We start from the raw sequence: 12,892 nt of genomic DNA on the forward strand, positions 1-12,892 counted from the left end.
TCCTACAGTGAAGCCTACCACTTGTGGAGTGAACAGCTTGCTAAGAAGAGAACATGTCCAATATGCAGTGGCCAATCAGTGTAAAGGTTTCTGGCTTTGAGATTTGTATGAGGGTAGATGAGGGGCTGAGCAGAAGGACAACTGATAGGAACAACCCTCTGGAGAAGGTTGAGAAGAGGGCAGAGCCAGTAGGAGTTACAAGGGACAGTTATCCTCAGAAGGGTGCATCAGTGTCTACTAGGAATAGACTGTTTTATACTCATGGAAACCATGGCAGAAGAGGATATTGGGACTGAATCCTTTGGGGAAGAGGGAGAGAGAGGGCCCCAGAGTCCTGATGAAATCATTTTCCAGCAGTGCAAAATGTTTGCTCTACATATTCAGAGGAAGAGAAAGCAGTTAGGTGCCAGTTTTTGGCACCTTTGCACTGGGAGATGTTCGGGAAGATGGGGTAGTCTTAGTTGTTCCTGCCACTGTCAGAGATGTCAGAGGTGGAGGGAGAGAGAGGATGGAACCAGAAGAAGCCAAGGACAGAGAGAGAAGAAAGATGACAAGGGACTAGAGAAACCAAAACGAAAGGTGCAGAAGGTGAGTGGACAGCAGTCACAGCCTCGGGTGGTTCCAAGACGTAAAGGAACTAAGACGGAGTCACTGAGGATGCCTGTGAAGAGAGCAGATGGGCATGCATTATACAAGTCTCCCCAGAGGTAAGGGAGCCGGACAGCAGAGAGGTAGAAGAAGTGAGCTCCTAGGTATGAGAGAGACTATGAGACTGACAAGGAGCTGTATGGGTCCCCGTGTACCTTGGTGGGGGACACAAAGAGTGGCCAAGGGGAGAAGTTAGGCTGTGCAAGTACATCACTCTCAGGGTATAACCAGGCTTAGTGAAGGTGGGGTGTGTGTATGTGTGTGGTGTGTGTGTGTGTGGTGTGTGTGTGTGGTGTGTTGTGTGTGTGGTGTGTGTGTGGTGTGTGTATGTGGTGTGTGTGTGTATGTGTGTGGTGTGTGTGTGTGTGGTGTGTGTGTGGTGTGTGGTGTGTGTGTGTTGTGTGTGTGTGTGGTGTGTGGTGTGTGTGTGTGATGTGTGTGTGTGTGGTGTGTGGTGTGTGGTGTGTGTGTGTGATGTGTGTGTGTGTGGTGTGTGGTGTGTGGTGTGTGTGTGTGGTGTGTGGCGTGTGTGTGGTGTGTGGTGTGTGTGTGTGGTGTGTGGTATGTGGTGTGTGTGTGTGTGGTGTGTGTGTGTGGTGTGTGTGTGTGTGGTGTGTGGTGTGGTGTGTGTGTGTGGTGTGTGGTGTGGTGTGTGGTGTGGTGTGTGTGTGTGTGTGTGGTGTGTGTGTGGTGTGTGTGTGTGGTGTGTTGTGTGTGTGTGTGGTGTGTGGTGTGTGTGTGTGGTGTGTGGCGTGTGTGTGGTGTGTGGTGTGTGTGTGTGGTGTGTGGTATGTGGTGTGTGTGTGTGGTGTGTGTGTATGGTGTGTGTGTGGGTTGTGTGTGTGTGTGGGTGGTGTGTGTGCGTGGGGGGGACTGAGGGGTGTGTGTGGTGTGTGTGTGTGTGCATGGTGTGGTGTGTGTGTGGGGGTTGTGTGTGTGTGTGTGGTGTGTGGTGTGTGTGTGTGGGGTGTGTGTGTGTGTGTGTGTGTGTGGTGTGTTCTCCTGAGTCTGCTCCTGGAAGTATAGGCTAAAGGGGAGTAGAAGCCAGACACAGGTTAGGGCCACCAAGGACAGAAGGGTTTTGGGAATATGAGGCAAGGTTGGCCGGCCACCAGGCTGCCAGTGTCCCTTCTCGACTCAGCAGAGTCTCCAGGCTGTTGGCAGAACTCTGTACTGATTCCAGGGGAAACAGATGCAGAAAGCATCTGGAGACAAGGAATCAGAGAACTCTTATCTCCAGGAAGAAACCGCTGCCCAGTCTAGAAGGGCCTAGGCCTCTTTCCTGGGTTGACTTTGGACACAAATCTAGAAGCCCCCCAAGGAGATCCTGCCTCCTCTCTGTGCCATCTCGGTCTCTTGCGGGTTTCCAGGTTTCCTTCTCTGAAGGGCAGGCATTCTTTGCCTGGGACCCCGAAACATCTGAAACACAGATTGGTGACAAGAAACTGCAGAACTCCAGATCTTTTGGGGGGACCTCAGAGGGTACAGATGGCCTGGGCCTGCTCCACCGCCAGGGGACGTCTGTAGCCCTGCAGGCGGTCCAGAGCCTGAGTTGTAGGGTGGGGACCGTGCTCCGTAAGGGGTGGCCCGCCCGCGGGGCTCTGAGGCCTGGCGGGGGCGGGGCGAGGCCGGTGGGGGCGGGGGCAGGAGCCCGCCGGGCGGGGCGGGGGTGGGCGCCCTGTTCCCCCTCCCGCCCTCCCTCCCTCCTTCCTTTTCTTTCTTTCTTTCTTTCTTTTTTTTTTTTTCCCCCTAGGCTTCTCGCTCTCTTTCTTTGCCTGGGCAGCTGGCTGAGGGGGCGGGCCTTGCAGTCTTTGTTGCCGGAGGAGCGAGTGCAGCTGCCCGGCGGCTAGAGTCAGGACCTGGACCTTGGGAAGAGTTTAAAACCAGCCATGTCCTGAGTCGGACCCAGGCCCGGCTAGGGCGCAAAGGCGCAGACTAAGGCGTGCACAAGGGGTCGTCCTGCGGCCACCCCATTCTGGCCATGCACCGTGGTCTGAATCTCCTCCTGATCCTGTGCGCTCTGGCGCCCCACGTCCTCGGACCTGCATCAGGTGGGTAGATGAGCCTCTGGGACCCTTCTGACCCTGCCATCCTTTCGGCAATCCCAGCCGCTTCTCTGGGCACCCCGCGCCGGGACCGGTTTACCCTGGGATTAGGGATCAGCCGGGGTCGGATTGGCAGCTGAGAAAAGCTGCACTCACCGGGAGCCATCCTTCAGTTGTCCACTCAGCTGGCGTCCGGGACTTGCCCTTGGAGTGAGCTTGTGCTCTTTGGGCTTCGGCTTCCCCACCGCGCGTGCTGTGCTGAGTGCATCTCTCCCGGGACAGCGTTCCTCCGAGTGGGCTGAACGATTTGCGAGAGACACGGCTTCTCACACTCTCCTTCTGGTGACTCTCCTGGAAAGCAAACTAGCCAGGACACTGTTGGGGACCGCGCCAGGTCGCAGGTCTACCAGGGTCCGCCGCCGTTCCTCTCTGCTTGCCCGGCGCGGGGGTCCGGGTCCCCATCGTCTTTGCATTTCCTGCCTCCCCCTCCCCCAAGTGTTCAAGGGAGGGGAGTGGGTAGCCGGAGCTTCTTCCTCCGCCCTGGGTTAACTCTCCCAGCCCCGCCCGGCCGGCCCGGCCTCCGACGAGCCTCTGGCCAGCGTCCAGGCTCTTGTTTGGCCGCGACCTGGGTTGCAGCGCGCTTCTGGCGAGCCTGGAGCAGCGGGTTTGGGACTGTGAGAGTCAGGGATGTGGGAGACCCCAGAGCCTGTGTTTAGGAAGCTCCAGGCTAAATGGGGGCTGGTCAAGTGTCAGCAGGTGAGGAATTCAAGGGTATGACAGGGATGAAGGGACTGGAGAGATAGATGAACTCTTGAGTTGGACCAATATGGATGGGGCAAGGGGGACCTCAAGGAAGATCTGCCCTAGGCCGGATTAGACCATTTGCCTTCCTGGTGAAGATACTGTAGCTATGGGTCTGATGTCAGGAACATTTAAACCACTGAGGGGTGTGGTGGAGGAGAGCAGCATTTTGGGATTCACCTAACAGTAGCATAGAAGAAGGTTGGGTATGTGCGTATGTGAGTAGCTGCTAGGAGCCAGCCTTACTCTTATTTCTCATCATGTGTTACCGGGACCGCAAGGCAGCCGGCATGTATAAAAAGTTCTTCTATGGGTATAGAGACCGGTTAAAAAACTAGTGCGAACTGTCAGAGAGGGCAGTGGAAAGAGAGAGAAGAAACAGCCCCGGGGCCTGGGTCCTTGGAAGGTGTGTGTGGTCGGGAGAGGCCCACCTTTTAGGATTTTATGAGGTCCGAAATACTGAAGATCAGTTGCTTATTACTGGGTAGTAACTGTCATGTAGGGGCCATTGTCTTTATTACCCTGTTAGACAGACACCATAGGATTACTGGTCTTCAATGAGCCCCGCTATTTGGATTTGTTGCCAGGGTGCCAGCAGGCCAGCCACCCTCCCGTCACTAACCTAGGCACCAGGGTGGAGTGTGTGTCTTTGGAATCCCTCCAGATATGTAGTGTGAGGTCCTCCTGTTTCTGGTCTCAGGATTTCTGACTCTGAGGCTGTGGACCTCTTTGTCTTTTTTTTTTTTTTCTAAGTGTGGACTCTTGCCACTAAATAGAAGATCAAGGAGCATGTTCTAGGCTCAGGTTTTAGGGACATTCATATTAATTTTTTTCTCAAGGTCTCTGGGGTTGCCCAGTGGGTTATGACTGCCCCCTCCCTTCACACCCGTTATATTTTCTTCTGCAAGCCCTGTGTGTATGTACTTCTGCAGGTCATTTGAAGGGCTGGATGGTAATTTAGGCTCTTGATAGTGAGGTGAGGGTTGGTACAATGTTGGCATTTCTCTGGCAAGAAGCTCTGGGGTGAGATTTGTCACCTAGGAGTGATATGCAGAGTCTTTATCACAGGAGTGCTTTATCACAGGAGTGTGTGTCGTGGGGCAGGAGCTCAGTCACTTCAAGGCAGACCTGAGCTGGCAGAACACTTTGCCATGAGCCCCTGGCGCCCTACTGGGTGGTGCCAGCTGCTATGCCATGGGAATTTCAGCCCCTGTGAATGTATTTGAACCTGCAATTATCCTTTACGACCACTAGGTGCTGATGGTTTCAGCCACCCAAGTCTCTCCCAGGGTCTTCTGGTAGGTGGCTGAGAATTACTCATCTTTTAATTCATTGTGCTTATCTTTTGACGTGGTTTCAGGCTAAGGAGGTGACTCAGTTCACATGGCACATGCCGAGCAAGTCTGAGGACCCGTGGTTTACAGTGAGCTGTCTCTGATGAAGAGATCTTCATCCCAGTACAGTCTAAGCAAGGGGCATCTCCTTCCTTTGCGTGGACTTTCTCTATGTTGCACCAGGGTGAGAGGCTGTGGATGCCTTGTGCCAACCTCTCTATTTAATGAGGGTAGGGCAGTGTCTTTTGCATTTTCCTGGACTTTGGAACACCGAATGCTCCCAGTTAGGATCCAGGGCATACACCAGGTGCCGTGAACCCAGCATTTCATAACAGAAATGAGCAAACAAGGCTGGTGGAAAGACAGATTTGTTTAGAATAAAGGGGTCTTGGCCTGTTTATTGCTCTTTCCACTTTGGTTAGAGATGAAGTTTCTGACTGAATGAAAGAAAATACGTGCGTGGAACTGAACAGGCAACCTGTCTCCACTCAGCCTCAGTGCTGGCCACAATAGTAAGTACTGAGGACAGAGACAGATGGGGAACACAGGTTTTGAAGGAGGACTCACTGCTTTTCTCCAGCCATTTTTTAAAAAAAGATTTCTTTATTATATATGAGCATACTGTAGCTGTCTTCAGACACACCAGAAGAGGGAATCGGATCCCATTACAGATGGTTGTAAGCCACCATGTGGTTGCTGGGATTTGAACTCAGGACCTCTGGGAGAGCAGTCAGTGCTCTTAACCACTGAGCCATCTTTCCAGCCCTCTCCAGCCACTTTTGACAGGTAGGAGTTTAGATCGGATGTGTGTAGATAACAAGACTTCAAAGAAGACTTGGAATTGATTTTTTTTTGGTAAAGGTCATATAATTGTTTTAAAAAATTATTTTATTTACTTTATGTATATGAGCACACTGTCGCTGTCTTCAGACACACCAGAAGAAGGCATTGGATTCCATTACGGATGGTTGTGAACCACCATGTGGTTGCTGGGATTTGAACTCAGGACCTCTGGAAGAGCAGTCAGTGCTCTTAACCACTGAGCCATCTTTCCAGCCCTCTCCAGCCACTTTTGACAGGTAGGAGTTTAGATCGGATGTGTGTAGATAACAAGACTTCAAAGAAGACTTGGAATTGATTTTTTTTTTGGTAAAGGTCATATAATTGTTTTAAAAAATTATTTTATTTACTTTATGTATATGAGCACACTGTCGCTGTCTTCAGACACACCAGAAGAAGGCATTGGATTCCATTACGGATGGTTGTGAACCACCATGTGGTTGCTGGGAATTAAACTCAGGACCTCTGGAAGAGCAGTCAGTGCTCTTAACCGATAAGCCATCTCTCCAGCCCAGATCATATAATTTTTAAACATTAGAAGCTGGCTAATTTTTTCAACATATTTGCCAAAAAGTAGAACAGGTCTCCAGGTCATGGGGTAGTAGTCTCAATCACTCTTCTCAGGATGCCAGGACAGCAAGCATGCTAGCCTCTGAAAGGACCTAGCTAGAACCCCTGGGAAGGTATGATCACCCAGCAATACGTCTTGGGACCCTAGAACCCCAAACCTACAGAATAGCAGCCTTTGGCCAAGGTCTTATGTGCCTGGAGCTTTTCAAAGCTCTGACTGAGGTCAGTCAGTCAAGTTCACTCCCAGTGGGAGATTTCTATCCTTACTCACAGTCCAGTTCGTTCCCTGAGGTTTTTGCTTTAAAAAAAAAAAGGAAGCTTCCTCATCCTCTTTTGTGGAGATGCTGATTCAGTGAGTCTGGGATGGGGCCTGGGAATTTGTTTTTAAGAAATTCTTGTCCAGGAAGTCTGGGAACTCTTTGCACTTCCCCCACCCCGTGAAGTTCATTGATTGGAAAGACTTGCTCAGAGCCACACGGCATTTCTTCCCAGCTCACTCGTCCTGTGACTCTGAGGGAGGTCAGGGCAGCCGTGGGCAGAGGGCCATGTCTTGAGTAGGAGTGCGCCATTGGCATGTGAGAGGCACCCTGTGTGAGTTTTGGCAGCAGGTGAAGGGAAGGTTTGGTTCTATAACGTGGCCATAGTTGAGCCTCTGAGTAGGCTCAGCCTCCCAGCTTGGCAGGTGGTAGCCAAGAGTTCAGGATATGTCTGCAGGACACTTGGACCAGAACATTTCTCTGGCCCTGAGGGGTCAGATATCTGGCTGACAACCTCAGTGAATCAGAGCAGCGAGTTTCCTAGCTGTTCCCCGGAGTCTACAAACTTTGGAGAGGGAAAGGGCTAGGGGACAATGGAAGAGCAGGGGCTCCCAGCACCACTGTAGGTAGGTGTGCAGAAAAATTAACTGTTTTTGAGGGTCTTAAATAACTCAGTCTGAACTCACACGCTGTATGCAGCTAAGGATAACCTTAGATCTCTGGTTCTCATTTCTCCCGTCCCAAATGCTGGGATTACAGGTGCGTGCCATCAGTTTTGCAACTGTGGTTACACACTCAGGCTCATATACTCGTGTTATGCTACCCATCACTCCACCATCCGAGCCACATCTCTGAGATCCCTTCTGAATCTAGCTATGGACTTCTAGGAAACATGTCTCATCAAATTTCTTCATCTTGATGATGAGAAAGGACAGACGTGTGAGAGTATAGACGGATATTACTGAAGAGAAGCCGTCTGGGAAACAGGATCGAGTCGTCATTCTCTCACTCTCAGAGTGTGGCGCTAGCTTACTCTACCTCTCATTTGCTCTCTTACCTGGAAGGCAGTCTGATAATACCGTATTCTTGGTGCCCTAACCTAGAGTCCAGCCCGAGGGAACCACAAATCCCAGGAAGTGATGAACCTGGATTGGAAAATATTACACCTACAACTTTTACAACCTCAAAAGACATGTAGCATTTTTCTTTAATTATGCATAAGACTGACACACTAAATTTATGAAATATGAATACTTAATTATGAACATTCTCAATGAATCCTAATATTAACACATACATGTGGAAGTCAGAAGACAACATTGGTATCATCTTTATGAAAGACATTCACCTCCACTGAGACAGTGGCTATCATTGACCTGGAGCTAGCCAATTTAGCTAGACTGGCTGGCCATGGAGTCCCTGGATGCCCAGCCTCCATCTCCCTAGTGCTGGGATCACCTAGTGTGTATCACCTGGCCTGGATGTTTATGTGGTTCTGGGGATCGAACTTACACTTGAAGGCAAGCACTTTACTGACTGACCTATCTTTCCCAGCTCTGCAAGTACATTTTTTCTTAACCTAAAAGATTTATTGGGGCTGGAGAGATGATTCAGTGGTTAAGAACACTGACTGCTCTTCCAGAGGTCCTGAGTTCAATTCCTAGCAATCATATGGTGGCTCACAACCATCTCTAATGGGATCTGATGCCCTCTTCTGGTGTGTCTGAACACAGAGGCAGGGTACCCACATACATTAAATAAATAAATAAATAAATAAATGAATACATCTTTAAAAAATTTATTTTATGTTGTGTATGCTAAGTGTATGCATGTGTACCACATGTGTACAAAGGACAGAGGAGGGCAGAAGAGAATATGAAGTCCCCTGAAACTGAAGGTACAGTTGTTTGTGACCTGCCATGGGTGTGCTAGAAGCTGGACCCAGGTCCGCTGCAAGAGAAGCATGTGTCTTAACTGCCATCCCTTCTCTCCAGCCCTAATTTTCTTGTCCCACTGATGCAGAAACTTTGAAGTAAGCTTTACTGCTCATCACGACTTCAAAATAACCATCGTTGCTCATGTCGTCCTTAGACCTTGCTTAGTGACTCAGTGACCACACAATTCTGCACTCCACCTTCAAGGTTATATTAAGAACTATAATTCCGTATGGTGGACCTCTTTTTGATCTTCCTTGTGTCTAAGGCATTTGCAAATGCTTCTCTTAGAAGGGATGAGTGGGAAACAAACCAAGAGACAAATAGACAATGTGAAGAATGTTTTTCCTTTCTGGACAGTTCTAAACCTTAAGGGCTTAAGCTGAGGTCTTCAGACTTTCTCCAGCTCATGAGCTCTTTCTTCACAAGGACTCTTTGGAAGGAAGAAGTCATGAGCCAGCTAGAAAGGCAGCAGAGGGCCCCCTCTGGATGGTCCTCCTCCCTAACCCAGGAGGGCAACAGATATGTGCATATCCCACAGGCATCTGCAGACACACCCCACCAGGCTAACAATCCCAACCATGTCTGCAGAGTCTAGTGGGCCAGGCACCACTGTGTGTAGAGTGGCTTAGTATGCTCAGTCCTCAGAGAAGCCCCTGAAATGTAAGTTCTACTGTTATTCCATCCTACATATTCATTCAACAGACATTTCCTGAAAAACAGCTGTGTTCCAAACACTTGTAGCACTTAAATTCTTCAACAAACAACATGAAGATCTTTGCCTTTCTAGAAATGACATTGTGAGGAGAGAGGGAGCTAAGGGACACATGACAAAAGACGTTAAGTGACAGGGTGTGTCATTGCTGTAGGGGAGAAACAAAACAGGGAAGGGGGATAGAGAAAGCCGGTGAGTCAAAATATTAAAATAAAACAGCCAGGAGAGGCTTCACAGAGATGTGTTTGAGCAAGGGCTTTGAGGAGGTTACGCATGAACCATGGGAGAAACAGGCACAAGGCAAGAAGTTACATGGAATTTGTTGGCTGTAATTCACTGAGTATTCCTAGCTTAAATCAACTGGTACTCATAGTCATCAGCAAACAGGTATCCCCCTGCCCCACCTCTCTCTGTGCGTTTACTGGGTAGTGTATATGCCTGGGCATTTCCATGTACTCATGCACGTGGAGGTCACAGGTAGACGTTGTCTTTCCTCAATTACTCTCACTTTAACTTCTGAGGAAGAGTTTTTCACTGATCGTGAAACTTGTTGATTCTGGCTAATGACCTTCAGAGACCTGCCTGTCTTCCTACTCCCTTCCTCAGAGTTGGGGTTCCAGGTAGGTACTACTGCACCTAGCTTTTTCTGGGGATCCAAACTCTTCACACTCTTGTGCAGTGGTCTTCTTACCAAGTGAGCCTTCTCTCCAGCCCTCAGTAAACAGGTTATTTCATTATTGTTTTTCTGAAGTGTGTGTGTGTGTGTGTGTGTGTGTGTGTGTGTGTGTGTGATGTGTGTACGTTGTAGAAGTCAGGGAGGACAACTTTGGGCATCCTCTTCAGGACTTCTTGTCCACCTCCTTTGAGAGAGGGTCTTACCGATTTGGTGAGAATGGCTGGTTTGTCAGGAGGCCTATGGATTTTCCTGTCTGCCTGCCCCAGTTCTGGGATTACGGATACATGCCAATACACCTGGTTTTTAAACCTTGGTTGTGGGGATTGAGCTCGGGTCCTTGTGCTAGAGTTGTAAGCACTTCACCCACTGAACCATCCATCCTAGTCCCCTAGTCTCATCTTAGTTACTAATATTAACTCTCGCTGGCACATCATCCATCACACAATTCTATATAAATGTTACAGAATGTGATAAAGAGGCAGCCAGCTTCAAAGCAGGACCAAGTAAGTTTCATGAACGGTGAGCCACAGAGCTGTTGGGGCTCAGAGTTAGCAAATGCAGGTCCAGGTGGCAGCAGTTTTGAGTGTCAGTTTGTTTTTTTCTTTTTTTCGGAGCTGGGGACCAAACCCAGGGCCTTGCGCTTGCTAGGCAAGCGCTCTACCACTGAGCTAAATCCCCAACCCCTTGAGTGTCAGTTTTAAGCGGGCCATATGTCCCTGACAGAAAAAACTGCTTGAACGGAATCCCCAGGACAGATGAAGTTTCCTCACGGTGACAGCTTTTCTGGATAAGGCTCATGATGGTAGGTCAGTGTGCCTGCCATGTTCAATCTTGGGGCTCCTTTAAAAGTGCAAAGTGAGAAGATTCTATCTGGTGTGACAAACTCCCACACCTGGTGATTCTGGTATTATTTTGATGTATTCACATGGGTCTTTCCTTAGCGGCACAAATAAGTTAGTTACCAGTTAGTCCTCGAAATGCTGGCAATAGGAGTTGTTCACGTGTATGAACAGGAGGTAGAGTCATTCCACCCTGACCCCTGTACTCAGAATGGTGTGACTCTTGGTGAAGACGGTTTCTAACTGAGGACTGGGGTTTGGCTTGAAAGCTGCTGTTCTGACAACATCATGTCTCAGAGCAGAGGTGAAGGAAGAGGGTGGAAGACAGAGGGGAGGTTGTTCAGACACAGGGAGTAACAATCCTGAGGTGGGGAGACATTTGGTTTGCTGAGGAACATCACGAGACTGGGAGGTTGAGCAGAGGGAAGGAGGGGTTGGAGATAAGATTGGAGAAGCCTCCTTGCCTAGCGCCTCGTGCGACACTGCTGTAACGCTGAGCTGCGCTTTAAGTGGGATGGTTTCGTTTTTCTGATATGGGGTATTGTTATTTAGTGGGGGGTGCCCTCGATATAGGGTCTCAATGAACCCCCAGAGTGCTGGAATTACAAGCTTTCCACACTCTGCTTAGCCACCGTAGGAATTTGCATCTAGGTATCCTGCCATCTCTTAGCTGCCCTTTCTCTAGTTCCTGGTGATCGGCTAGACCCCCGAGTCTGCCTTGGACCTAAATGTTGCTTTCTCTCTGCAGGTCTCCCAACTGAGGGCCGGGCGGGTTTGGACATCGTGCACCCTGTGCGAGTGGATGCTGGAGGCTCCTTCCTGTCCTATGAGCTGTGGCCACGGGTGCTGCGTAAGCGGGATGTGTCTGCTGTGCAGGCCTCATCCGCGTTCTACCAGCTGCAGTACCAAGGGCGGGAGCTGCTTTTCAACCTGACCACCAACCCTTATCTCCTGGCTCCCGGCTTTGTGAGTGAGATCCGACGTCGCAGCAACCTAAGCAACGTGCACATCCAAACCAGTGTCCCAACCTGCCATTTGCTTGGCGATGTCCAAGACCCAGAGCTGGAAGGTGGCTTTGCAGCCATCAGCGCCTGTGATGGCCTAGTGAGTTCTCTGGGATGCATGTGGGGAGGGCTGGGGTTGGCGCGACATGAACTCTGGCTGGTGGCTTTGCTCAGTATAACCTTCCTCTGTCAGCTCGGAGCTTATGAGGGAAACAGAAACGGCAGTGCAGACTTCCTTGTTCTGAAGGACAGAAAGCCTGAAAGTTTTATGTGTGCCAGAATCCTTGTTTGCCTTGGTTGGGCAACTCACTCTGTAGACCATTCTGTCCTTGAACTCTGAGATCCTGCCTCTGCCTCCCGAGTGCTAGGATTGAAGGTGTGTACCACTATGGCCTGGCTTTGTTTGTTTGTTATGGGATCCAATTCTTGGAGTTCTGAAATGTCCTGGGTCGCAAGGAAGCTACTACCCCAGAGACCCCAGAGTTTGTAGAGGCTAAGTAAGCAGTTGGCCCCCTTTCCCCTGGGGTTCCAGTTATGAGCGTTTCTCTGCAAACTCACGAGCCAAACCCTTTGTCTTTTAGCCTTGCAGCCCAGCCTAGAGATCCTAGAAACCCCTCTTTTCCTTCTTCTGCTAGCCTCTAAGACAGTTCCTAATTGCCTGTGGGATTCCATTTCCCAAAGGCTAAACTATTCATTTGCTTTCTGTACCATCAACCCCCCGAGGGGTGTAGCTGGAATGGGGGTACACAGACACAACCATCCACTGCTTCCAAGGTCTCTCACCAAGATGGCTCAGGTGAAAACCATGAGACCAGAAACAAAAGGCATGCACCGTGAGCTGCACAGTGCCCAGGCCTGAGAGGCCCGTCTGTGCAGTGATCTGTTCTGGTTTAGAAGCCTGTGCCTGCTTCTTAGGTGCAGCTCCTCTCATTGAGCCTGTATGGAGGCTAAGCAGAGGACTTCTTCCCGTTCCACACAGAAAGGGAACAGTTTCAAGCAGACCTTGCCTAAGGGACGGAGCCTGATTCAAAGCCCCTTCTGTAGTCCCTACAGCAGGTGTACTTTCTGGTACTCTGGGTTTCTTGGCTCTGTGGGGTCTAATTGGCTCTGTGGGGGAAGTCTAAAGGGGGTGACCCCTTCCTCTCTATTGGAGTCTCCAGCTTGCTAGGGACGTGGTGGCCTGCCTGAATGTGTCTCACAACCTTCCATTCTCTGAACTCTATGCCAGG

The 12,892-nt window shown here is 50.0% G+C and overlaps 1 protein-coding gene across 5 annotated transcripts in view; it reads left to right on the forward strand.

The window, feature by feature from the left end:
• Positions 1-270: 270 nt before the first annotated feature.
• Positions 271-12,892, forward strand: part of Adamts7 (ADAM metallopeptidase with thrombospondin type 1 motif, 7) — a 39,863-nt gene continuing 27,241 nt past the window's right edge. For 2 of the 5 annotated variants that reach the window (NM_001393839.1, NM_001393840.1), the window contains 2 exon segments: positions 2,320-2,699; positions 11,408-11,763. In NM_001393839.1, the coding sequence (NP_001380768.1) occupies positions 2,630-2,699; positions 11,408-11,763 (426 nt within the window). In that variant the 5' untranslated portion in view covers positions 2,320-2,629. 5 annotated transcript variants of the gene reach the window in all.

This window comes from Rattus norvegicus, chromosome 8, assembly GCF_021556685.1.
Source record: "Rattus norvegicus strain SHRSP/BbbUtx chromosome 8, alternate assembly SHRSP_T2T, whole genome shotgun sequence".
Lineage (NCBI taxonomy): Eukaryota > Metazoa > Chordata > Mammalia > Rodentia > Muridae > Rattus > Rattus norvegicus.